At 39.9% G+C, this 23,089-nt stretch overlaps 2 protein-coding genes across 3 annotated transcripts in view; both read right to left on the bottom strand.

Moving 5' to 3' along the window:
- LOC115435966 (eukaryotic translation initiation factor 3 subunit H) overlaps window positions 1-11,326 on the bottom strand; it is a 64,930-nt gene extending 53,604 nt beyond the window's left edge. The window contains exons 1-2 of the mRNA XM_030158614.1: window positions 11,181-11,326; window positions 943-1,099 (exon numbers count right to left, since the gene is read on the bottom strand). Of these exons, the coding sequence (XP_030014474.1) occupies window positions 943-1,099; window positions 11,181-11,282 (259 nt within the window). The 5' untranslated portion in view covers window positions 11,283-11,326. The remainder of the gene's footprint in view (window positions 1-942; window positions 1,100-11,180) is intronic.
- Window positions 11,327-12,166: 840 nt separating this feature from the next.
- LOC115435536 (double-strand-break repair protein rad21 homolog A-like) lies at window positions 12,167-19,397 on the bottom strand. 2 transcript variants are annotated; one of them, XM_030158007.1, is made up of 14 exons: window positions 19,257-19,397; window positions 17,767-17,956; window positions 17,493-17,622; window positions 17,278-17,377; window positions 17,036-17,142; window positions 16,754-16,951; window positions 16,533-16,658; window positions 16,141-16,266; window positions 15,458-15,681; window positions 14,200-14,353; window positions 13,947-14,092; window positions 13,508-13,690; window positions 13,301-13,384; window positions 12,945-13,136 (listed from the first exon to the last, which is right to left on the bottom strand). In XM_030158007.1, the coding sequence occupies exons 2-14, from the start codon at window positions 17,908-17,910 to the stop codon at window positions 12,945-12,947; spliced, it is 1,914 nt and encodes a 637-aa protein (XP_030013867.1). In that variant the 5' UTR covers window positions 17,911-17,956; window positions 19,257-19,397. The 2 variants fall into 2 exon arrangements, with proteins under 2 accessions (XP_030013868.1, XP_030013867.1); XM_030158008.1 differs by lacking the exon at window positions 19,257-19,397 and having other exon boundaries at window positions 12,167-13,136; window positions 17,767-17,910.
- Between the last annotated feature and the right edge of the window lie 3,692 nt (window positions 19,398-23,089).

Below are 23,089 nucleotides of genomic sequence, written 5' to 3'. Positions count from 1 at the left end.
TTATCCCTGCAGGGAAACTCTGCCTCTGGATCTCACCTGTTATAATTCACAAACAGTAAGTAGCATTAGCACATAGCATATTGGGCATCAGCGAGCTGCCATTGAAGGTGTTCATGGAACCAGCTCCATATCTTCAGTCAAAGGCCCTGACAGGGGGATTAACCTACATGTATCTGTTTTAATGGCAGGGAAAACCAGAACATCTGGAGAAAAACTGTATGGCGTGGAGAGAACAGGCAAACTCAACACAGTAAAGCTCCGATCTGACTAGGTACTGAGCCTTCTAGCTGTGAGGTGAAAGTGCTAACCATTAAGCCACCATACAACCCAATAAAAGCCTTTTTAAAAATTGAAGGCGCTCTATTCACTGAAAATACAGAGACCTCTGTCTGAAATGGGTACAGAAGGTTTTGTTTGTATCGATGGCATTGCTTAAGATGAAAATGGTGGGTTTTCAAATGCAAGCAATGCCGATCTGTTACAGAAATTCACTATGTGATGCAAAGACTGATGCAACTGTTGTGAGATCCCAAACACACAAGTGAAAAAAAATGTTGTTTGCATTAAATATTGCATTAGATGTTGGACTACAGACTATATTTTTCACCTAAATTATGTTTTAGTTCATCCAAGTCTAAAAATGTGAGGATATTCGGGAAAATTATAAAAGAGAGTGAGCTTTAGCTTTAAAAAAGCAGCTGAGAACAAGTAGAGATCAAAGCTTCCGTAATCCAAAGCAATCAAATATTATCCTCTCCAAAACGACCCACACAGGAGACCACACAGGACTATCCTATAAACACAAATTTTACTGAGATTTTAGGTAATCATTTCAGGCCCTGTTGTGATGTAACTTAAAAGTGTGTGGGCCGTGTGCATTTTTCCAGCAGCAGGAGAGGATCGATAGAATTTAACAAAAAAGAGAACACTGCTCTCTGCTACCTTCATCGAAGTCGGCGTCATCCTCAGTGTGTTGAGGGAAAGGGAAGCAGTTGGTGATCTCCAGCCGGTCGTCTACGACCAAGCCCAGCAGGACACCCTGAACCACCTCGCTGCCCTGGCCTTCTTCCTGGTAATGCTTGATAATCTTCAACACCACCTGCGAAAAACAGAAAAGAGCAATATCGCTGAGATATTGAGCTGCTGCAACACAACAGGGGTAGAAAGGGAGGAGTGGAGGCTTTACCCTCCTTTCAATAACTGTTTTGGAAAAATGATTTCATTTTCCCAACCGGGGCTAATTTATTTATCTTGCCCATTGTTTGTGCATTCACTGGCTGTTACAGCATTTCTTGTTATTGCTTTTTTTAATCATCCTTTGATTTATGTAATCCAATTCAATTGCATCTCAGCTCATCATGTTGATTTGTGGTCATTAGTTTGTGCTGGGGTTAGTTTGCGTGAGATGTTCTTCGTAAGCCGACTGTGGTTACATTTGTATTTTTCATTTTATCTCTTCCTGTCTCACTTCCTCGGACACAATATGTTTTATTCTGAACACATTAACTTCATTTCCCATTAATTATATAGACCGTGATGCCCTGTCAAAGCCTATTTTGTTGCAATAAAGTCTAGGGAATCAGAATATTGTGGCGAGCCTCACTCTTAGCTGTATAATGATGTCAATTAATTCTGGGACAAATTTGGGATGTGCTACTGATGTTACAAGGAATGACAAGCAAAATGAAAAAAACATTCATTTGCCAACTAATGAGTTAATAAGTGATGTTTGCTTTACAGTGAATTGAGCAGCTCTGCAAAGACAGACCAGCCAGCAAACTTGGTAACACTAACAATGCTCATCTTATGAAAACTCAAGTGTTATTTTCTAAGGCAATTTGATATCAGATCATTGGCAAATAAGTTGAAGGCAACAGATGCTGTGTATGTCTGAGTAGTTGTTACAGTGACAGAAACTGGCCTATGCTTTCATTCTACTCTGTTAAGTAGGGTTGCCAACACCACACGTCCATTTTCTCAGAGAGAAAAAAAATAATACTGACAACGTTGCGGAGCAAGTAGACGGCACTGACAGAAAACATCCATGAGACAAGGCAGACGAATTGGACAGTACAGGCAAGGATGAAAGTTAATTACCATGGTAACGGGCACTGTCTGTTACTGAAGCTCTAAAATTATGAAAACCTCAATAGAGAAGATTATCCAAATTAAATAACTTCCTTCACAAATACAGACACAACAGAACTCTGTGGGAAACGCATATTAAACAATCAAGTACGGTTTTCAAAAAGTGGATTTTCTTGCCATAAATATAACCCATGTGTGAATGTATCTCATGAGGGTTAAGTATATTATCACACTGTGTTTGCTTTCATTAAAATTTAACACGTCAGGCTTTGGTTAATTGTTGCCACAACACACTAGAGAATTCAGATCTTTGAAGTAAAGTGATAACCAGCTGTTTCTCTGCTCTGAACCATTACTTTGTGCACTGGAGGGTTTATATTTCTTACACAGACCCCCAAAAACAAACCCAAGCTGTGGTAACGGACATGCATTTTAACTGTGAAATGGTGTGAAGGAGTTTAGTCTCAATATCATGAATGCCACGGTGTCATCAGGGAACATCCTCACTGCAGCTTACAGAGCAGCAGTGTAGTGAATGTGCTCTGATGCGATGGGTTTCAAGGATGAACTGGATGTGCAGACTTGATATAATTACCGCTGCACTACTTTAGGAACTATTAGATTTTCCAGTGATGAAGTGCTTGTTTTTTGCCTGCATGCAGGTTCTATAAGCCAACGCTTAGCCGGTTCAACACTTCCACTCTGTGACAAATCAGTTCTCCTGTTACAAAATAAAGCAAAACTAAGAAGTCACAACTGCAGCACTGCTCATATTCACTTGGAGCCTGATGGCTTGCAGCTGTGTTAGTCCTTCCAACAATTCTGCCACACAAATTACATAAAAAACTGTCACCCCTCAATCGTCACCATGCTCTTGTAACTTACAAGCTCTTCCAACCATCAATTTGCTAAAACCCCTTGTGTTAAGCTACCATGAAATTCTGGGACAAGTTACTCAGGCAATCACTGGCTGTGGCTGAGTGGCACGCTGAGTGGAACGCACCACCTGCGGACTCGAACAGTGGAACATCACTGATCTGGAGTGCGAACAACAGTTAGTGTATTCAGCACATCTTGGTCATTTAAACAGGAGAGAGAGAAGGGTGGCACACATCAAAAGAAGAAATGTGACTCGACTGAAATTTTAGAGGAAATGGTACCCTAGTGTAGAGGAGGGTGTATTTAGACTTGGAGTCTGACATCCTGCATCAGTGTGCCTCATCTCACAGAGTGTCCATGCATCATCGTGTGCATTTAATTTTTAATGCCAGATAAAAATGGGCCAATAGGACAAGCCTGCACATGATTGAAGAGCTGGTTTAAGCGCTAATGCTGCGTCACTGACTACAAGGATGGTGGGGGGAAAAGTGCTATGGCTTACTTCTGCACAGAGGCGATACAGAAAAAAGCTTTCACCGAGCACATGGAGAGACTCACATGCACCTGCACCCCCACCCATCACTGACCTGTGCACCAGGGGAGAGACAACAGCCAAGCCAACTAGTAAAGAATAAGGCAAAGCGTCTAAATGAACAGGAACAGGACAAGAAGCTGAAAGCGTAGCATGGAGGGGGAGAGCATAAATCACGCTGATAACAGTGTGGGCAGGTCATAGCCAGAGGCATTAATAATACACACATACACACAGGAGCAGGGTGGCGGTCTTAGAGCCATGCTCACAACAAAGCACCCGTCACCTCCATGAGGAAGCCCTTACTGGTCTCGCATGCTCTCGCGCACATACATACACACCCGCGTGGATCTGTCCTGGGAGATTTATTTCAATAGACTGCTGGACCTGTCACGCAACAAGTAAAAAGGGCCAGGGGCGGGAGAGGGGAGACGATATGGGGTGGAGTGGGGGAGAAAAACAAATCTCATTCCCTGCCTGCCTGACTCTGCTCCTCTGACTGAGAGGGGAGAAGGTCTGAACAATGGGTCGGGAGATGGATGTTGAGAGAAGGAGAAGGAATGAGAAAATGTTTGAGTGAGGACTTGATGGGGAAAGTGGCAGAGCTGGGTGAGAGTACAGAGAAGAAAAATATGCAACACAAAGAACCTGAGAGAGGAAGGATGAAGTAAATGATGACAAAATAGAGCAGGGAAGAGCAAATGGAAGAACCAATCACAGCAGGGCAGCTGAGGAGGCAAGGGAGGGGAGGCAAGAGCTACAGTGGAAGTCCTGAAGATGGGCAGCTCTTTCACAAAGTCCCCCTACCCCCCTTTGAGCTTTGGCTCCTTTTCCTGCCAGCAAATAGCTTTTCTAGTCTCCCTCCATCAGTGAGAGCAGATAGTGCAGATACACAATGCTTTCAGCTATCTGAGTCTTGGCAATCTGTTCATCACAGACTTAAATAGCCTCTTTCTGGAAAAGGAGGAGGTGAGAGATGGACAATTGGCCAAAAACAACTCCATGAAGGTCAAATAAATCAAGCTTAATTTGAACTGAGGTTTTAAAAAAAAAAACTCGGAATCTACAGACATGCTTTAAAGAGAAGGGGACCAAAGTGGTGTTCAGTACGATGGGTAGGGGTTTCACCAGATCTGTTTTGCCACTGGTTTTCCGGGGCTGAGTAAATGTCAGAGTCTGTGCAAACTTACAAGTGTACCCAGCTACAGGATGTGCACGTCACTCTCCACAGGACTATGTCTTTCTATGGTACTCTCACGCGCGTGCAATTTTATCGATCCGACCCACAAACAGCTAACCCACTGAGCTCGCCTTATGTGGAGAGGTCCTGGATTGATATGTGGACAGCATATTATAAATCAACAAGCTTAAAATTGAATTGTGCAAAATCAATTGCCGTCCAAATCCCCCGTTGGCTGCATTTAATTCTCATCATAAATCTTCTCTCTTGCTCACACATAGGTGCTCATGTTCTTGCCGCAACAGGGTTCAACGTCGAAGAAAATAGAGCACAGCAGACGGTGAAATTTATTTTGCACCGCCGATCATGTGTTCACAAACTCTCCGCTTGTCGTTGGCTGTACTGTAACTGACGCAGAAGACACTTCTGCTTGGCATGAGGCATCTGCTAGGTTAAGCCATGGATGAGGACTACTACGGATTCACACTTCATCTGCCAGCTTTTGCATGTTGGCCTGACGAGATGTTCTTCAAACACGGTTAATTCTCTTGAGCCAAATCTGCCCGGTCTGGTACAGTGAAGTAATCCCAGACTCAAATATAACACTGACCGATGGAACAAACAGCAGGGGGGTTTATTTTGACGAGGGTATGTTAAGTTTTAACAACACGGTAAGATTCAGTTCCCGCCTTTTACTTGCTTTGCTTTTCATTAGCTGATTTTCAACTGAATGCACAGTTATAACTGTCATGTTGAACAGCTTGTAGAGATCAGCACACATACAACCTAGCCAAGTAAAATTAAATATTCCATATATATCACTAAGAGTGTAAAATGATGAAAAGAGTCACATATATTTAGTAACTGTAGGGGGCAGATTTGAACATATGTTAGCACGTAGGTAGTGAGTGATGTCTTGTTTCTGCGTGTGTGATGCTGCTGATCTGAATCCCATCATGCAGTATGAACACCTTCAGAATGAGCCTCAGCTTTAAGACCAGAGTGGAAAAGCCTCAGGGCAAGTAGGTACTGTTCTAGCACCGCATTTTATTCATTCATATATTCGCTCAAGAAACACAAAAGGATATGTATGAAATGTGAGAATTAAAGAGGTAAATTTGCTACATTTACTCCCATTTTCATCCCCCACAGGTCTCAAATCACAATGCCAAAAATGTTCTCAGATGTTCCTAGAATTTGTTGTAAGTGAACGAGGCCTCTGACTGACGTGCGTACATCGGAATAAATGAATAAAATCTTCTTCAACAATGCTGGCATTTGTGTGATCTCGGCAGGTGTTTAATAGAACCGTACACCGAGCGGCACTCCGCTCCTGTGGCAACATCGCCAGTGAAACCTCTTCAAAGCAAGGAAACAATCCAATTCAACTACACAGCAGTGGTGATGCTGTCTGTGGGCAACCCTCCAGCTAAACCTCTGACAGACAGGTCATGACGCAACACAACGGCAACGGCTGCATATCAATTCATTCAGGTGAACCGTGTTTTATACCTGAAATAGACACCCTTTTCCTTCAGTGGCCTGAATCAAATGAAGTTACGTGACTAAACGGCTTGCACAGTATCTTCTTTCACTACTGCGATTAAAATGTTTGGTTGATATGGAGTTGAAAATGAATTAAGGAAGCCTTGTTAGAGGACTAAATAATACAGATTGAGGTGAAATATTTAGATTTGAAATTAGGGCCCATGACTCTAGGGCAGCTTTAATGAGCAAGATAAAAGGAAGGCAGCAGCTGGCAAGTTAAAGTCCTGCTACTGTGTTCAGGCACACCAGGCAAATGAGCTGCTTTGTGTCCAGTGCAGCTTAGGGCAGGAGGGAAAATCTAAGTATAGGGCTGTGATGCAAGTTTGTCCTCTGCTGTTTATACAGAGGTACTACAGAAAAAAAAACCTACAGTATGTAGGCTTGATTAAGTTAAAATGTTAAATGTGCTGCGTTTTGAAAAGATCATTGGTTTATTTTATGCATGAATAGAGTAACAAGCCAAAGGGACAACCTTCCAGATGACAGTACTGCTACAATGGCAAACATGGCCAAACAGATAGACACAATGAAAGGCAAAAATCTGGCATCGTTTTTATCATGCACTCATGACTGAAAAGCCTAGAAAATGAACGAAAACATAATTGAGGGTTTGTACGAATAAAATCAAGTAGAGCTGGGATACTTTGCAGTGGCAAAAAAAAAAACAATGTGGGGGACTGCACTGCTTCTCACATACAGATTTGCTCTAATTAAAGGTAAATTGCAAAACAATGCAAATGTATTTCAGAAACCTAAAATAATGTGGAAAAGCTACAAACTGAAAACAGATTAATTCCCTTAAAATGAAGTCAGTGCAGCAAACCTGCTTTAGTTTATTTTGTAAAGATATTCACTAGAATGTTGAACAGCAAACAAATTTCTGAATTACTATGTCTCAAAATGTTGCACAAGTTTTACTTCTCCTTGAGACCAGTAAGTTATTTGGGGTAAACTTTATTGAAACGTTTATGGCCAAGACTCTGTTCTAACAGCTGTCCAGAAAACAATTACTGACTCACTCAACCAAAAGGGAAAGTCATAGAAGGTTATTGCTGAGATGTACTGGCTGGAAACATAAAAATCCATAAATGTGCTTTTGACATAGGACCCTCAACTATAGTACCATGAATTTCACGCTGAACCTTAACCACCTGGAAATCTGTGTCGGGTGCAACAGAGTCCACAAAGCAAATGGAATGGTCAAATGTGTTATATTGACATTTAAGGTGTAAGCATCATCTGGTGCAGTGAGGCAAGAAAAAATTCCACCTTCAAATTTTAGTGCTACACAGTGGATTAAATTTGACAACAAGCATTAGTAACCCAGCCTTTTAAACTTAATATAGAAGCTTGCCATAAGTTTTCGTCTGTGGGTCAATTTTTTTTTACATGCATATAGGGAAAGCAAGACCCATATGGAGACCACAGGTGTGAACATGCTTAGAGCCGTTCACGTGTAATTGAATGGATGGAGGACATGTATTAATGCAAGTACTGAATAGCCACTTTTACACAGAGATCCCGGAAAAAAGGTGAGATGGGTGATCCCAACTTTTTTCCCACCAAAGACCCATTTCCACAGACAAGCCAAAGGAGTAACAGAGGTGAGACAGGCTGGACTTTTTACACAGCGGACCTGCGTTCCGGAATCAAAGGGGTGGTGACACAGTGCAGAGTATTGTGTGGATATGGAGACACTGGCATAGATTCTGCGGCAACCACCCCGGGAGTCGGTCCTGCAGCTTTGTGCCATGAATAAAAATGGCATGGAGCCGTGGCACCCGCGGCATCCCTGGCATGAAGCTGTAGCACTCCTGGCATGTAGCCGTGGCGGCATCCCTGGCACAAGGCCATGACACCCGCGGCATCCCTGGCCCACCTGGGGCGGCTGCCGCAGGAACCATGCCAGTGCCTCCATATGCACCCGCTGTCTCTTAGGCATGGGGGTTGCTGCCATCATCCTTTTATGTAGCGTTCCAGAATCATGATTTCACCTTTATCAGAAGTGTTACAAAGCTGCGATAAAGGTGGGACCAAACAATCCCACCATTTCGTTTACACAGGCGTCATTCGGGAATAAAGGTGAAATATTCCCGTAACAGAAGTGCTGTGTAAAAGGGGCTATTGTCTCCATTGGGGTGGGAATCAAGAGGTGTGATGCAAATAGAGTAGTTTACAATGACAAAAACAAGAGGTAAAAGGTTAGGCAACACAAAGCAGTAAAAGGGTGATGAGGACAAGTTGGGTATTCCAGCTGTAGGGGATTGGTCCAGGCGTTAAGGTGTTGTCCCCAAGAGGTCAAAAACTTGATTCAGGATTAATCACATATGAAAGGATAAAAAGTAGTGAATCAATCTTACTCCCCACTCCTTCTCTAAACCCGATAACCTCGGTTTCTGAATGTGAAGATAAACTCACCCTCGCCTGAGCAACATTGAACAAAACTCAGACTCTTGCTTTAGACTTCCTCACGGCTGCAGTAGACCTTTCTATTAACTGTGCTCCTTTCTGACACCATGTTGCTGCAATTAACTTTCCAAAAACACATTTTGACAACATTCCGCGTAGAGCAAACTCACTACACATTAATCTTCTGACACTTTCCCTCTTGGTGGATTGTGTCAATGATTATTTTCGAGACAACTATTAGATAAGAAGCCTTGCCCTGTGGAAAAAGTCCTATAATGATAAAGTTAACTTTGACAAACTTATGTCTCAAAAAAAAAAAAAAAAAATCCCATATCAATGTCTAGGTGGGCAACTATGATAATCCGAAACAAAGTGAAACCACAAATTTTGGAGCAATTTTATACATCTGGTGTTACAGTATTAAAGAAATTGGTGAATATGTTTACACAGTGACTAAAGAATGTATCCTTCATTAAATTTTTATAAGACTGCTAAACTTCTCTTATTCTATTTTTAGATGAACTTGTACAGACCTCATTGCATTATATATTTTCTCCAGAGTACACATAAAGTAACAAGTGACCATTTAGGACCAACATCTGTCAACAAACTCAATGTATCATAACTATAATTCAAAGACTACATATTGGTAAAAACACATGTTAAAAGTGTTATTCAGGGTACATTGTTATTCCTCTTTTCTTTATCACGTACAGTATGGAATAAATGAACATTATAAAGTTTAATAAATAATGACAGTTAGGAACGTAGGGCTTTTAAATACCCTACCTCCTATAGATTATTTAGTGGGAAATGAATGATGTTATACAATTGAATGGGATGTGACAAAAGCAACACTACCTTTTATGTATTTATTTTAAATATCCAGCATGTCATGAAATTTAGAAAAAGATCTGTGGGATGGGGTTGGTTAGGGTTACGGGGCTATAAAATATGCAGGTGTTTTGTGTTAATTTTCTCCAATCTTTTATTGTTTTAGGTACGACTGTCAATTGTAATGATGCACTTATGTATGTGTCTATGTGTTATACGCAGTGGTGTAGTTCAGGGTATACCGGGGCATACGAAGTATACCCACTTATTTTTCAGTCAGCATTAGGTATACCCACTTCTAAATACCCTGATGCGCACCATTCAGTACAGTACAGGAGTATCTGAGACAAATTGCACATTTTTTCCCCTAGGATGGTGAAGCCATGACCTGCCCTACTCTGCCTCTAATTGGCTAGTACTCAGTGCCTTCACTGATTGGATTGGTTAACTTTAGACATGAGGACTGATGACCCAATCAGAGGGAGAGTAGGGTGGGTCATGCCAAGGAAACTATTGCTAACTCACACCGGCCACCTCTGGAACCTGATTGGACACCTCAGGTGGCAGTCCCACCCCAGTTGATTGACAGGTCACTGCACATCTCTTTGAAAGATGCGTGATTATTGGAAATACGAACAAGAAAGGCAGAATAAACATCTTTCAAATGAGTGACACATATCAAGAGAACATACTTTTTGAGATAAGTTTTTAAAGTGGTTTCCGAATGAGTCACTGTTTTGAACTACTGGCCATATGACTGCACATTTAGAGAAGAGATTTTGTCACCAATAGTTCAACTGTGTGAGTAGGCTACTGTTATCCTATGTTTGCCTCATATTGAATGCATTTACATTCATGCAGCTGCTTGTGTGACCAGTAATACCTACAAACTGCTCCTGATCAAGTCACGATGATTTTATAATAGTGAGCAAATACTACTGATGGATTTTTGTGTACACTAAATAGAGTAGTCTTTATATGTCACTGTTTTTAAAACGGCGTTTTTCTGGACCCAAAAACTGAGAGTATACCCACTTCTCCAGGGACCACTACACCACTGGTTATACGGATATCCATTATTATTTATTTTTGTGAGTTACGTTTTGATGAATGTCTTGGCACATGTATGTGTGTATGTTTACATTTCTTGTCAGTGACAGACATATATTGATTTGCACGTACTTCCCAATAAAAAGTTATTATTAAAAAAAGCAGCAGTAGCGATATCCTCTGGTATTTCATAGTCCAAGTTTGTTCAACCTATTACGTCTTACAATTAGAAAAAGATTAAATATGATTACTCGCCGTTCCTTTAATCTACATCCTGCGGAAACGCTTGGTTTTCAATATTAGACGTATCGTCTACACATCTGACATTTAAATACAAGCCAACTTACCATACAAGCACAGCCTTTTGTTAGCCTGCTAACTAGTCGGCAGAAGGTAAACAATAAATATTTTGTGATAGTTTAACAGTAAGGCAACAAAATTAATCTAAATAGACATTTCATACTGATATCGACTAAGTTCATGTTACAATAGAAAAACTAAACTGAAATCACACTAAGCAGTAGTTTAACGTCATCTGTCCGCCATGATGATGCTCAGACTTAAGCTAGCATCTACATGTCTGGCATTTGTAGACTATTACTCCTCTTATCTGCCACCAAAAGTCCAAACCCATCATTACTATAGTGTAATAGCACTTACCAGTCCTTCAATTTGGATCTGTTTGACTGGAGAGTCCAAGGTACCACCTGTGGAAGTCATACCGGCGCTTGATGTTGAACCAGACTCTTTACGAGAAGCCATCTGAGTGCTAGTACACGCGGAAAAGGGTAGGGCATGAACAGTGACGGACACTTCCGGTGAGGGTGCGCACGAATTACTGTCCGTTAAGAAATAAGGGCTAACAAAATAAAGGTTCCCGTTTAATTTAGGCAACAGTTTAATGTTAGTTACAGGGCCGGTTCAGTCAATCTAATGTCATCTAATCTGATCTAAAATAAAATAAATTTGTCTACTGAAATATTGTATATGTAGATTTACAAAATCAATTACTGAAACACATTTAATTATTTTTAAAAATCAACATCAGCTTTTGATTTCCTTGGAATATTATTTCAAGACTTTTTCAGTATCAGATATTCTTATTGGATCCATAACCTGCTATTAACTTTAATACAACACACATTTGCCTCAAATATGCAGACAAGTAAACCCTGATGGCTGGGTCACATTCATGACTGTCATTGTGGTCCAGTAATATGTTCAAAGGCAGCTTCCTCAGTTGTTATAATCTATTTTCAATCAAATTTTATAGCGCTAAATCATAACAAGTTATTTCATGACACTTTACATTTACAGCTAGCCAAAACCAGACTCTCAAACCAAAAATGCACATGCTTATGGTCCATTCTACAGATTTGCATTTAATTTTGTGATATTTTGTTGCAGATTATGGTCCATTATCAATTTCCCTTCATGGGACCAAAGTTTATTTACCCATACCAGAGAGGCAGTGGGAGATCATTTATACCTGCATTGGACTATTACCTCTACATCAATAGTTCAAATATACATTATATAAAACTGCATAAAAGCCATAAACACCACTGTGGCATTTTTTCAAGGGGAATAACCCCTTCAAAGACCAGGAAAAAGTTTCGGTTTTAAGATTGCAAAAAAAAAAAAAGTTACCAAGTACTTAAAACACTTTATTTCAAATCTTTACAGATGTATCACAACTAGAAGTTACCCAAAGACTAAAAAGGTGAGATACTGAACTTAACTGTAACAAGTACATTACCTAGTTACATAATGCAAAAAGGTGAATAAGCATGAACACAAAAGGTACAAAAAATATGACATGAGACTTATTGATAAACTGCCTGAATTATACATCTGAACATGACATTTAACGCCAGGTAAGATTTACCAATGTTTTTAGACAAATCAACTTTTTTTGCTTGTCATGAAAGTACAAGTGCAACAAGGAGGAGGTGGGAGAGGTTACACTTCTCAACGATAAACCAGTACCTTTTCATTACATGTACAGTGTCATTACAAGATTCCAAGTGGAAATACAAGGGCTCTTCATGTAAAATCTGCATTTTAGCTTTAAGAGGGATAATGGTACAAAATGTATGGAATGAGAAGACAACTGAAATTTAACTTACAAAATAAAAGGAAACAAATGAAGCAAAGCTTACAAATTGGTGACTGAAAAAGTTGCTTTATAAATATAATTGTTAAAACATTCTTCCTCACTCCATTTGAACCACATGAATACTGCATGATTCTACTTGTAGTACAGTAAAATCATTTTTAAAGTTTCCAACCCAGACCCTACTACTCCCACCCCTTCCCCAGAAAAAGAGGGCTGACAGGAAAAACAAAATAAAAAAGGCCAAAAAGTTGAGTAATTAAAAAAGTATGTCTGTTGCAAGCAGAGTGTGTCTGTTCTTCCAATGTCTAAATAAGATGAAATCTTGGTCCAGCGGTGGCGATGATGTCGCTGTAGGGTTCAGACTGGGTGACCTCGATGGCTTGTTGCTTCTTGAGGACCAGAAAACTGTAAAACTTGGCGGCTGCCTGCTTCCGGTTGTTGTTCCGGCACAAATCGAGCAGACTGACTGAATCTGCTCCGGTCTTAGCCATGACGCGCTACAAAAACAGATGAACACAGTGTAAATACTTTAGATACACAAAGAGTATTTGAAGGGATAGTGTACACCCACTCTCCTGTTCATTAGAAGAATTGGACAAATATGTCTTTTTAATAAGTAACTATTTCATTTAGCTATACATTTCTCTTAGTGGATTTGTACCTGGAGTCCATGCAGCATCTGCTGAGTTCTCTTGTTCCATCTCTTCTCCTCCTGGTCCTGGTCTCCAGCCTGACCTTCCTCTTCCTGAACATAAACAAAATTGATGATTGTACCATTTCCTTTAAGTAACTACAGAGCTACAAGGAATTTTATCCTAATGCAAAATTGTTATTTGTTCACCACAGAAACCAGGAAAAGCCCACTCACCTCTTCCTCGTCGCTGTCATCCTTCTTGTCTTTGCTCTTCTCACCGAGCAGGTCCAGCTCAGGGACGAGCTGAGTGAGGCTGAGGCTGGTCTCCTCTGGCGGAAGATCCACCTGAGGCATGTCTAACCTCTGAGACAAGACTGAACGGTCAGCTACCTGTTGAGGCTGCTCCAAGGGAGCCATCTGGAAAAAGGAAGAAAACAAAGCATTTAAGTCTTGATAAATACACATTTTTCACACAACTTCCATTTTTAAAATAATTTTACAATTTAAGACTTAAAACTATTTCTTTAGTTTGGAATGACAGACATCGTTCTTATTTTGACAAAGTTGTGCCACAGTTTGTTTGCTAGAAATTGCCCATGAACCATTGATACAGCTTCAGTAAAACAGCACTTAAGGTGTTGTAGAGAAGTAAACTCGTGGCCACAGTACTCACAGGCAGTGTACTGTCTTTGTCAAGGGTCTTGCGTTTAACACCACGGGGAGTCGAGGGAGGAGGCATCACAGTCTCATCCAGGGTCGTTCTGCTGCCCTCCATTGCAGAGGCTGCCAGTATACTGGGCTCCTCCATGATAGTCTGGTCTGAGGGGGAGTGTGTGAAAAATTAATACAGTGTAAGATGACATTCTGAATTGAACACAGTGTTATTGGAATGAGATATGACCTGAATTTTATCTGGCATGTCTTACCAATAACATCTCTGTGCTGACTCATGACCTCCTCTCTAGGCACCTCTGGGTTCTCCAGTTCTTTGAGGAACTCATCCAGACTGTCTGCTTCACCACCCTTTCTCCTCTTCCTCAGCTCATCTGGCACCAGAGGCGTCAGGCAGCGAGTGAACATCTGACAACAGTTTGAAAAGTTTATATTAAGTCCCTTCCAGACATGTACTGTAACCATGAACTTCTCATATTACCAAGAGATGGTATATGTGAACTCCATTGTCAGAATAAGTTGGACCTGACGTTAAGTAGACTTTACCCTAGCATCTCCCTAATGCAAACTCTGTGTAATGTCAGACTGACCCCATGACTGAATAGACCAGGTTACTGGCCAAAGAATTCACAGGGAGCGCGTTGATGACATTTATACCACACGATTGGCATGAAACCAGACGATTACAAAGCCAAAATGGTCATTAAATATAAATTGGCAGTCTTGTCCAATGTTCAATAGCAACTTACTGCTACTAATGTGCTATGTGCTAATGCACTAATGCTCTCTATATTAGAATGAGGAAAATACAGAAACTGAATGTTCCTACGGGGATAATAAAGTGAGCTGACCTAACCTTAATCTTCAGTGTGCTGAAAACAAAATCCTGTGAGTACTACAATTCACTTTATCATATCCTCAGTCATACTTTTGCCTAAACCAGAAGTATTTGCAGTGAGAGCACATGAACATGAACAATCTACAGGTTAGTGCATCATTTAAAGAGGAACTGTTCATGTAAGGAAACTGCTTGAGAAGAAAGTTTGACACACACACACACACAAAAATACAGACTGTGTCAAGTCATTAACCCAATAAAATTTTTCAACGTGTTAGGAAGGCAAGACAAAAACAAAGTGGGTCCTGTTGAATTATGCATCAACACGTACACATTTTGTATTCTGAAGGTGTATACGTGGGTGTAAAAGTACAGGGAGGAGACAGACTAAACCAATCACTTTCTCCACCTCCTATTCCTTTAATGTTCCCTCATGACCTGACAAGAATTTTAATGCAAGATGCATTATAATCCCCTCTACCATTCTGGAAAACAGCATTGAGTCAGACCTAATTGGGGATTCAGACCACCAAGATGTTCATTACCGTTTTCCAGGTGGTGCAAGATTTCCTAAGTGATTTCAGGTAAGCAACTATGAGACTTGGTATTTTCACAAAATATTACGCATGGACAGATCTGCAGATATATGTATATCTACACTAAACATCTCTGACCTTGAGAAGCCTGCCGTTCCAGAGTGGCTGGGCAGGCAGAGAGAAGAGTTTCTCCACTCCTCCAGTTTCCTTCCACATCATAAGCTTCTTCGTGGGAGGGGCAAGATCCAGGGTAGTGACAATATCTGAGTAGTCGGACAGCTGGGCCCGGATGGTCTTACTGTCCAGCTCCTTCACACTGTCCACAATCAGCTTCCTCTTACGCTTTGCCTTGGTCTCTTTCACTGTAAACAGTAAGAAATAAAATGAATGTTTGATTTACCACCACCAGTACAGCCAACATTCCAGCACAATTCTGTACGTAATCTTCTGGGTTCCCTATGAGACAATTTCACATCCAAGCTGCGTCACTATGTTTATTAGAGTTAAAACACCTTGTTTAAGAAAATTCAGTTTTTCTATATTGGAGCCCTGCCACAGATCTTAACTAATGACATACAAATCACTACTTATACTCTGCTTTCTTTCAGTCTTAAAGTATTCAATATGCATAATGTAATGCATGCAGGTAAACTGCATATTGGGACAAGTGAAAATATCCAAACACATACTTTGAAAAGAGTACTTCAACTACTGATATAAAACACTCCACCAGATATAACATATATAAAACACTCAAACAGAAGTCAAAAACAGAATAAAAATGTATTTAAGTCTTTAGTCTGAGAGGTTAAAGGTCTTACCAGTGATATCAATTGGTTCCAGGGCAAAGGCCTCCTCCTCGTTGTGAACCAGAGTGGTCTGTTCTGTCTGATCAGCCATAGCTGGCAGTGGCTCTGCTGGGCCAGAGTCTGGGCTGTCGGGACCCGCTGCACACAAAGAAATCCCCAAATATTTATTTATACATTGTAATAGGCAACAAACTCCACAACATGCATTGCCCTTTAAATTGTGCAATGCTAAGCATGTTTCCTCGTTGTTCATGTGATAAAGTACTGCCTTTAACAAGCACCAGAGGCCACTTCTTTGCATGTACAGACTACTGTCAATAACATGTACAATGTGTGGAAAGACTAACTACATTTTCCACCTTCATATTCTTTGCATGAAACATAAAATGACATGGTTCACTTACGTGACTGGAGGTTGTCAAAGTCATCCTCGTCGTCTCCATGATCTGGAGGCATCATGACACTGTCTGTGATGGCAGGTGGATCATCAAAAATACCACCTCCGTCTTCAGAGCTTAACAGTTTATCAACTGGAGGGGGGAAAGAATAAATGTACATTTCCAATACAATTTTATGTAATATATCAACATTTCAGAGGGAAAAAAAATAAAAAAAATTTCCTCACCCAGCATTCCTCCATCACTGTTGCCCATTGAGCCATCCCCAAAGTCATCATACTCCATGTGGTTGGACTTATCAGGGAGATTAGCAGGCCCAGGCTCAGCCTCTAACAAAAGGTTAGAGGCTGTGGCACCATGCATGATATCCTCCTCAAATGTGCTAGCATCACGCATCATCTCTCTGTCATCCATACCAAAATCAGCTGAAGGGGACAACAGTTCATAATGATTAGATATGAGCCTGATCTGTCTTCTTAGATAAATATTCCTATCAAATTATATCCTACCAAAATCATTGTCCTGCAAGAGGCTGAGGTTGCCAACATCCTCCCTCATGGTGATCTCTTCTACTCTGCTCTGGTTCAGGGTAAACTGCTGGGCAACATCTATGTCACTAGGGAAAGAGCACAAAAATTAGTCAGGGATTGTGCATCAAACAGTGGTATCATGACAAACAGACAGAAATTGGCCTCTCAACAAATGTTTGATTTAAATAATGTAATGTTTGAGTTAAATGTTCTTCACTTACTCCAGATCAGGAAGTGGCTGGTCAAAGTCATGGAACTCTTCAGGTAAGGTGATGGCATTGTAGGCTGCTTCTCTGTTTTCCTCTGGTAGATCCACCACACCTAATTATCAACAGACATAGAACTGCTGTTAGTTAACACGCCTTCATAATTTTAGTCATTATCCTTTGCTAGTTTTCATTTCTAGGCATCTGTTCCTTATGAAATGTTTACTCACCTGGCCTGAAAGCCATTTTGATTTTGATAAAAGCTTCATTACAGTCAGCAAGGAGGTACTTGGCCTTCCTGTGGTAGATTCTCACCACCCCGAGGAGCAGGTGACCCGATGTACGCAATGCCATTTTGACCTATGGGAAATTGTTGTAATTGTAAATCATATGAGTTAATCAATATATTCAGACATGTGTTGTCAAATTAATATCTGAGCCTGCAATGGGAACACAAGACCTGGATCAGGAAAATCATGCACCAACTAAACTTTGTCAGTTTACCTTGGGTGAGATGATACTCTCCACACTGCTCTCAAGGTTGCATTCAAACACATGAGCCTTGGTCAGCTTCTTGTCCCAATGGGCCGCCAGCCAGATCTTGGCCAGCGGCCCACGTTTACTGAGGACAAAGTGGGCGTAAAACATTGCCCTGGTTGTCCTGGCTCACACACTCACACTGGGGTAGGTTTACCTGAAAAACAATTTGTTTGTCTGTAAGAGTTTTTCTAAACTCCAAACAAAAAGGAAGAAGTGTGAGGATGAAAAGCCCAAGATGCTCAGTGCAATCCTTTTGACATTACAGCAATTACACAGATTTTACAGTTTTTAAATGCAGTGTTGTTCATTATAAATATACAGAAAACAGTAAGACCTAAGTAATTTCACTTCATCTACCATTACAAAGAAAATAATGGTGATCCCACAGGCAACTACAATAACAATGCTTATAACGTTATGAATTATTCACTCCTGCTAACATATGCTTAACAATCATTGATTATGAATCCACGTGGCTTAGGTAGGTAGAAAATGCTGAGATTTTTTTTTTTTTTTTTTTTAGCTAATACGAAGTATAACCGTGTAATAAAACTACAAAAAGGATAAAGTGCTGAAAACAGTCACAAGCGTGTGGATACATATTTTAATTAATCTTCCCATAAAATTAAGAGTAGAATAGATCACATTGTACACATTATCTTTCATCTATTCAATAAAGCTAGCTTAAAATGACAAGTTCGCGTTTTACTCGGCAAAGATGGGGGGCCTCTTACGTCGAAAAAAACTTTCCTGAAAGCCCGTAGCTTCTTCTACAAGAGGTTTAACCATTACCAGGAAACACAAATAACTTGCGTGTGCACATATAGTATCACAAACAGAAGAAGGAGCAAAATGAGATTTAATCAAAACAGGCGCTGACTTCATTCAAGTTCCGCCTCTCTCCACACGCCTTGCGCGTCCTGACTGTCGTTAACTGTAACGTTGTGTACTTTTAGCGCCCTCCTTAAACAAAACACAAATCCTTGGAAAACATACACGCATAAAATTAACTAAAAGTGAGCTCTGGGTTACTTCTTCTATATATACTAGAGTCTAGTTTGATAACAGCGCCACAGGCTTGGTCAATCGCCAGTAAATAGTCGGCGCCATTAAATGAGATGAACTAAATTAGCCGCCAGTCAAATACAGGAGGAGAAAATGAACTGAAAGCTGCGTGATTGAAGCACGGTATTTTTAACCAACCGCAACACTTTACATACAGTTTCACCTTTTCAGAAAAACATAAGTAGGAATTACAAGAAGTTAAAATCCAACAGGAACAAGGCACCCGTCAAACCCCCTACTTTTCCCCCTACCAACTGTATCGTTAGCTGGTGGCTAACGGCTCCTTCTACTGTGAAGGCCGCGGCAAACACAGACAAACGTGCATGTTTATTCCGCTCCGTCAAACACATAAAACAACGCGCAAATAATTCCGCTGCAACCCAACTTACCGACTGTACCCCTTTTTGAGTGAAAGTCCAATGATTATGTTATTTCACCAAGCAAATGCTCCCCTGTTGTACTCATTAAAACAGCCAAGATGGCGCCAGTCGCCTTCCTCCCGCTCTCCGCTGTCCTTTTAAAATCGGCAGGATGTTTACAGTCAAAAATGGCGGAGGAGGAGTCAGTCTGCCGGCGACGCGGACCAACGGCCCGCTGTGAACCGCAGGAGGCGATAGGGGGCGCTGTGGTGCTGGGCTCACCGGGGACCGCACACGTGAATTAAAACACTTGTGAACGAAAACGTGGGGACGAAATAATATTCGAAACTGTGCTTTTACTCATTAAACTGTTGTTCTCACAGAGGGCAGAAATATATTCTGTGTAGTTTAAATTTTTGTTATTGTTGTTATTGATATTATTTTTATGAATATTATTTGATTTTTATTGTTAGGACTTTTTAGCAGCAGTAGTAGTAGTTGTAGTATTTTCATTTAATTTCATTTCATTTAAATGCATAAAGACCCAAACACTCACCAGCGACCAAAATCATCTACTGATATAAAATGCTTAATAAGTGTTGATGAGATGAGATAAGATATACGTTATTGTCCCCGTGGGGAAACTTTTCTTGGACTCCATTCAGCTGCAGAATAAGAAGACCCAAAGAATATAAAATGGAGAGTTACCAGATAAATAGATTTGCACATAATATATACATACAGGGTGGGGAAGCAAAATTTACAATGAACATTTAGTTGTTTTTTTCTCAGTAGGCACTACATCAATTATTTTGAAACCAAACATATATTGCTGTCATAATCATACCTAACACTATTATCCATACCTTTTCAGAAACTTTTGCCCATATGAGTAATCAGGAAAGCAAACGTCAAAGAATGTGTGATTTGCTGAATGCACTCGTCACACCAAAAGAGATTTCAAAAATAGTTGGAGTGTCCATAAAGACTGTTTATAATGTAAAGAAGAGAATGACTATGAGCAAAACTATTACGAGAAAGTCTGGAAGATACTATTAAAGAAGAATGGGAGAAGTTGTCACCCCAATATTTGAGGAACACTTGCGCAAGTTTCAGGAAGTGTGTGAAGGCAATTATTGAGAAAGAAGGAGGACACATAGAATAAAAACATTTTCTATCATATAAATTTTCTTGTGGCAAATAAATTCTCATGACTTTCAATAAACTAATTGGTCATACACTGTCTTTCAATCCCTGCCTCAAAATATTGTACATTTTGCTTCCCCACCCTGTATATACATATTCATAAATAAGTTATATGATCCACTAAGTCTATCAATACATGTAAATAATTGGTGCAAAATGCAGTTTGTCATCTTTTCATGGTCATCGGATATGACCCATTTGGTTGTTCAGAGACTAGTTACAGTGGAAACACCATCATCTTCAACAACATTGGTTCATCAGTAAAACCCATGGAGTTAGATCAATGACAGTGGATGGAAAGACTTGTTTTATGTTCTGTTAATAATATATTTGCTGAGAAAGTCAGTATTTCTTCAGTATTCTATGTTTCTGATATAATGACCCTCAACTTTAATCAGAGCTTTAATGAATATCTACATGATCAGTGAATTAAATATAGGGAAAAAAAAGAGGATAATATTATAACAAATGGTGATAAATCACTTAAAAAACAGGTGAAATCTAGAGAGACATTTATTTGGGGACTACCACAAAAGTAGCACTGGGTCTTTATGGGTTAACTTAATTTCATTTAATTTAATTTAAGTTTTCAATATTATCTTAGTTTTGTTTTACAGGCTAGATTACATTTGGGGCTTGACAGGGCTGACATATACAGAACAACCAGTCACTGTCACATTCACACCTACGGGTGATTCAGATTGGCCAATGAGCCCATTAAGGTGCACGTATTGCATATATTGTATATATGCAATATTTCAGCATCCAAAATGTGTGTGCATAAAGGTGAATTTGCAATTTTTCACAGTCAGTGCGTAAGTAAACATGCATGTGCCAGTGGTGTTTTTGTTCTCAACTACACAGTGAATCAGTTTTGTGTTTTGGAGGTAGTGTCTCCCAATAAAAATAATTAAAGTTCTCATTTGTTTTCCTGAGTGTAGATCTACTGTAGAAATTAAAAATGCACCAAACATTGCACAAAGTAATCATAAATACAGTATCACAAATCAGCCACCTTTAGTAAAATACAGTTGGATGAAATATTTTTTTGTAGCTTCACTCAGAATTTTCCCCCTCATTTAGGTCAAAAACTGCTTGACTTGAAAGAGTTGGGGTAAAGGATGCATCCAGTACATCTGATTGGAAACTGTGGGCCCCAGTTACAAGCGATTTACTGAAATACAGAAAATAGGCAGTCTGCTGCACATTTCCCCTGGTATGACAAGCTCAAAATCAAATTTAGATAAATAAGAACAGAAAAAAGAGCAAGACATCCCATTCTGAAATAATGCATTTGAAACAGAGATTAGGAGGAATATCTGACACAGACCTACTCATCTGCAATCACGTTGCAAAATTGGTATTTAGTGAAGCAGATTTGTCTCATAGTTGAGCATCTGTTGCAGAAGCACTGCTGCCAGTTCAGCATATTTATGATTTGTCAGCAGCAGGGAGCTCTGTCACTGACTGTAAGGTGGGCGGGAAGACATGCGAGGTACTATTCATACACAGTGTTGATAAATGTAGTTTTGATTATTATGGCTTGAGAAAGAGCCTAATTAATCAAACAGTTCAGTGCATTGTTGGTTATCTGTGGAGACTATACAGATGGAAGACAAAGTAAGTGTTAAGGCACTGGAGCTGCCTACTAATACATCATAACACATGACAGGCAGATGATCGATGGCAGGCGGTAATAACTTATTATTTTTCAGGAAAGAAGTAATGCCTCATTGACACATCGGGCATATACCAAAATTTCTACAGTTCCAGTCATATTATATTTAAGTAATACATTTCAGCACTGCACAGGCTTTCTGTGAGATTAGTGAATCATTGATCGAGGCCAATTTTCTAATCATATTTCTAGAGAAAGACACAGTAATGAATTCAAAAAGTGTTAAATTTGGAATCTTAATGAGATTTTCGACATGTTGCATCATTAATTTATGGGAATATTATATCACACAACATACAGATGAGTGTATGACACATTTTAATACAACGTGGCACAGCTATCTGCATGGTGACACAGTTTTGGGCCCCCATCTGTTACAAATATAATTTTATCCAGATAGCTGATTGCTGTCAGCTGTTATTGTGTGATAGATGGAACTAAACAACCTTGGAGGACGCAGCTACTTCAATACTCCTGTTTTATGTGAGGAGTGTGAATCATAAAGCCTATGCAGTGACATATTATTTAGAATTTCCCCTTGTGGGACTAATAAAGGCATATCTTATCTTTTTATCGACAGCTGTATGATATAAAACACCTTGTGCTTTGGATTCTTATATATGTTCTCATATGTAGACACAAACACAGTCCCATAATATTTCGCTTTTGGGGCGGAAATTCCACCAAATTTTTGTTTAAATGAAGACTGACATATTGTTTTAATCCTGTGAAATCAACGGTTTCTGCCTAATACTGCTATAATTTGCCTAATCTTAATATATTCAATTATGTCACCACAGGGAGCCACTTTTATTCCTCTGTAATAGAACTGCTTTTCCATGAGGCACAGTGCAGCAGTCATTATTAGTACTACTGGAATGAAATGTTCAGACTATGTGAAAGTTACTCTAACCTTCATGATTAGCAGTAATTTCTCTTAAAATGATTGAAAAGTCAGCAGCCACTCATCCTTCCAGAA

The sequence above is a fragment of the Sphaeramia orbicularis genome, chromosome 16 (assembly GCF_902148855.1).
Source record: "Sphaeramia orbicularis chromosome 16, fSphaOr1.1, whole genome shotgun sequence".
In the NCBI taxonomy this organism is placed as follows: Eukaryota; Metazoa; Chordata; class Actinopteri; order Kurtiformes; family Apogonidae; genus Sphaeramia; species Sphaeramia orbicularis.
Note: the sequence above shows the minus strand (reverse complement) of the source record. Positions and strands in the feature narration are given on the sequence as shown.

What these genes read in the sequence shown, in the direction of transcription:
- LOC115435536 (XM_030158007.1), bottom strand. Translation starts at nt 17,910, where the DNA reads ATGTTTTACGCCCACTTTGTCCTCAGTAAACGTGGGCCGCTGGCCAAG. An exon ending in AGAGTATCATCTCACCCAAG is followed by an intron (nt 17,623 to 17,766) that starts GTAAACTGACAA and finishes AATTTCCCATAG; the next exon opens with GTCAAAATGGCATTGCGTAC. An exon ending in AGATGCTGCATGGACTCCAG is followed by an intron (nt 13,137 to 13,300) that starts GTACAAATCCAC and finishes CTGTTTTTGTAG; the next exon opens with CGCGTCATGGCTAAGACCGG.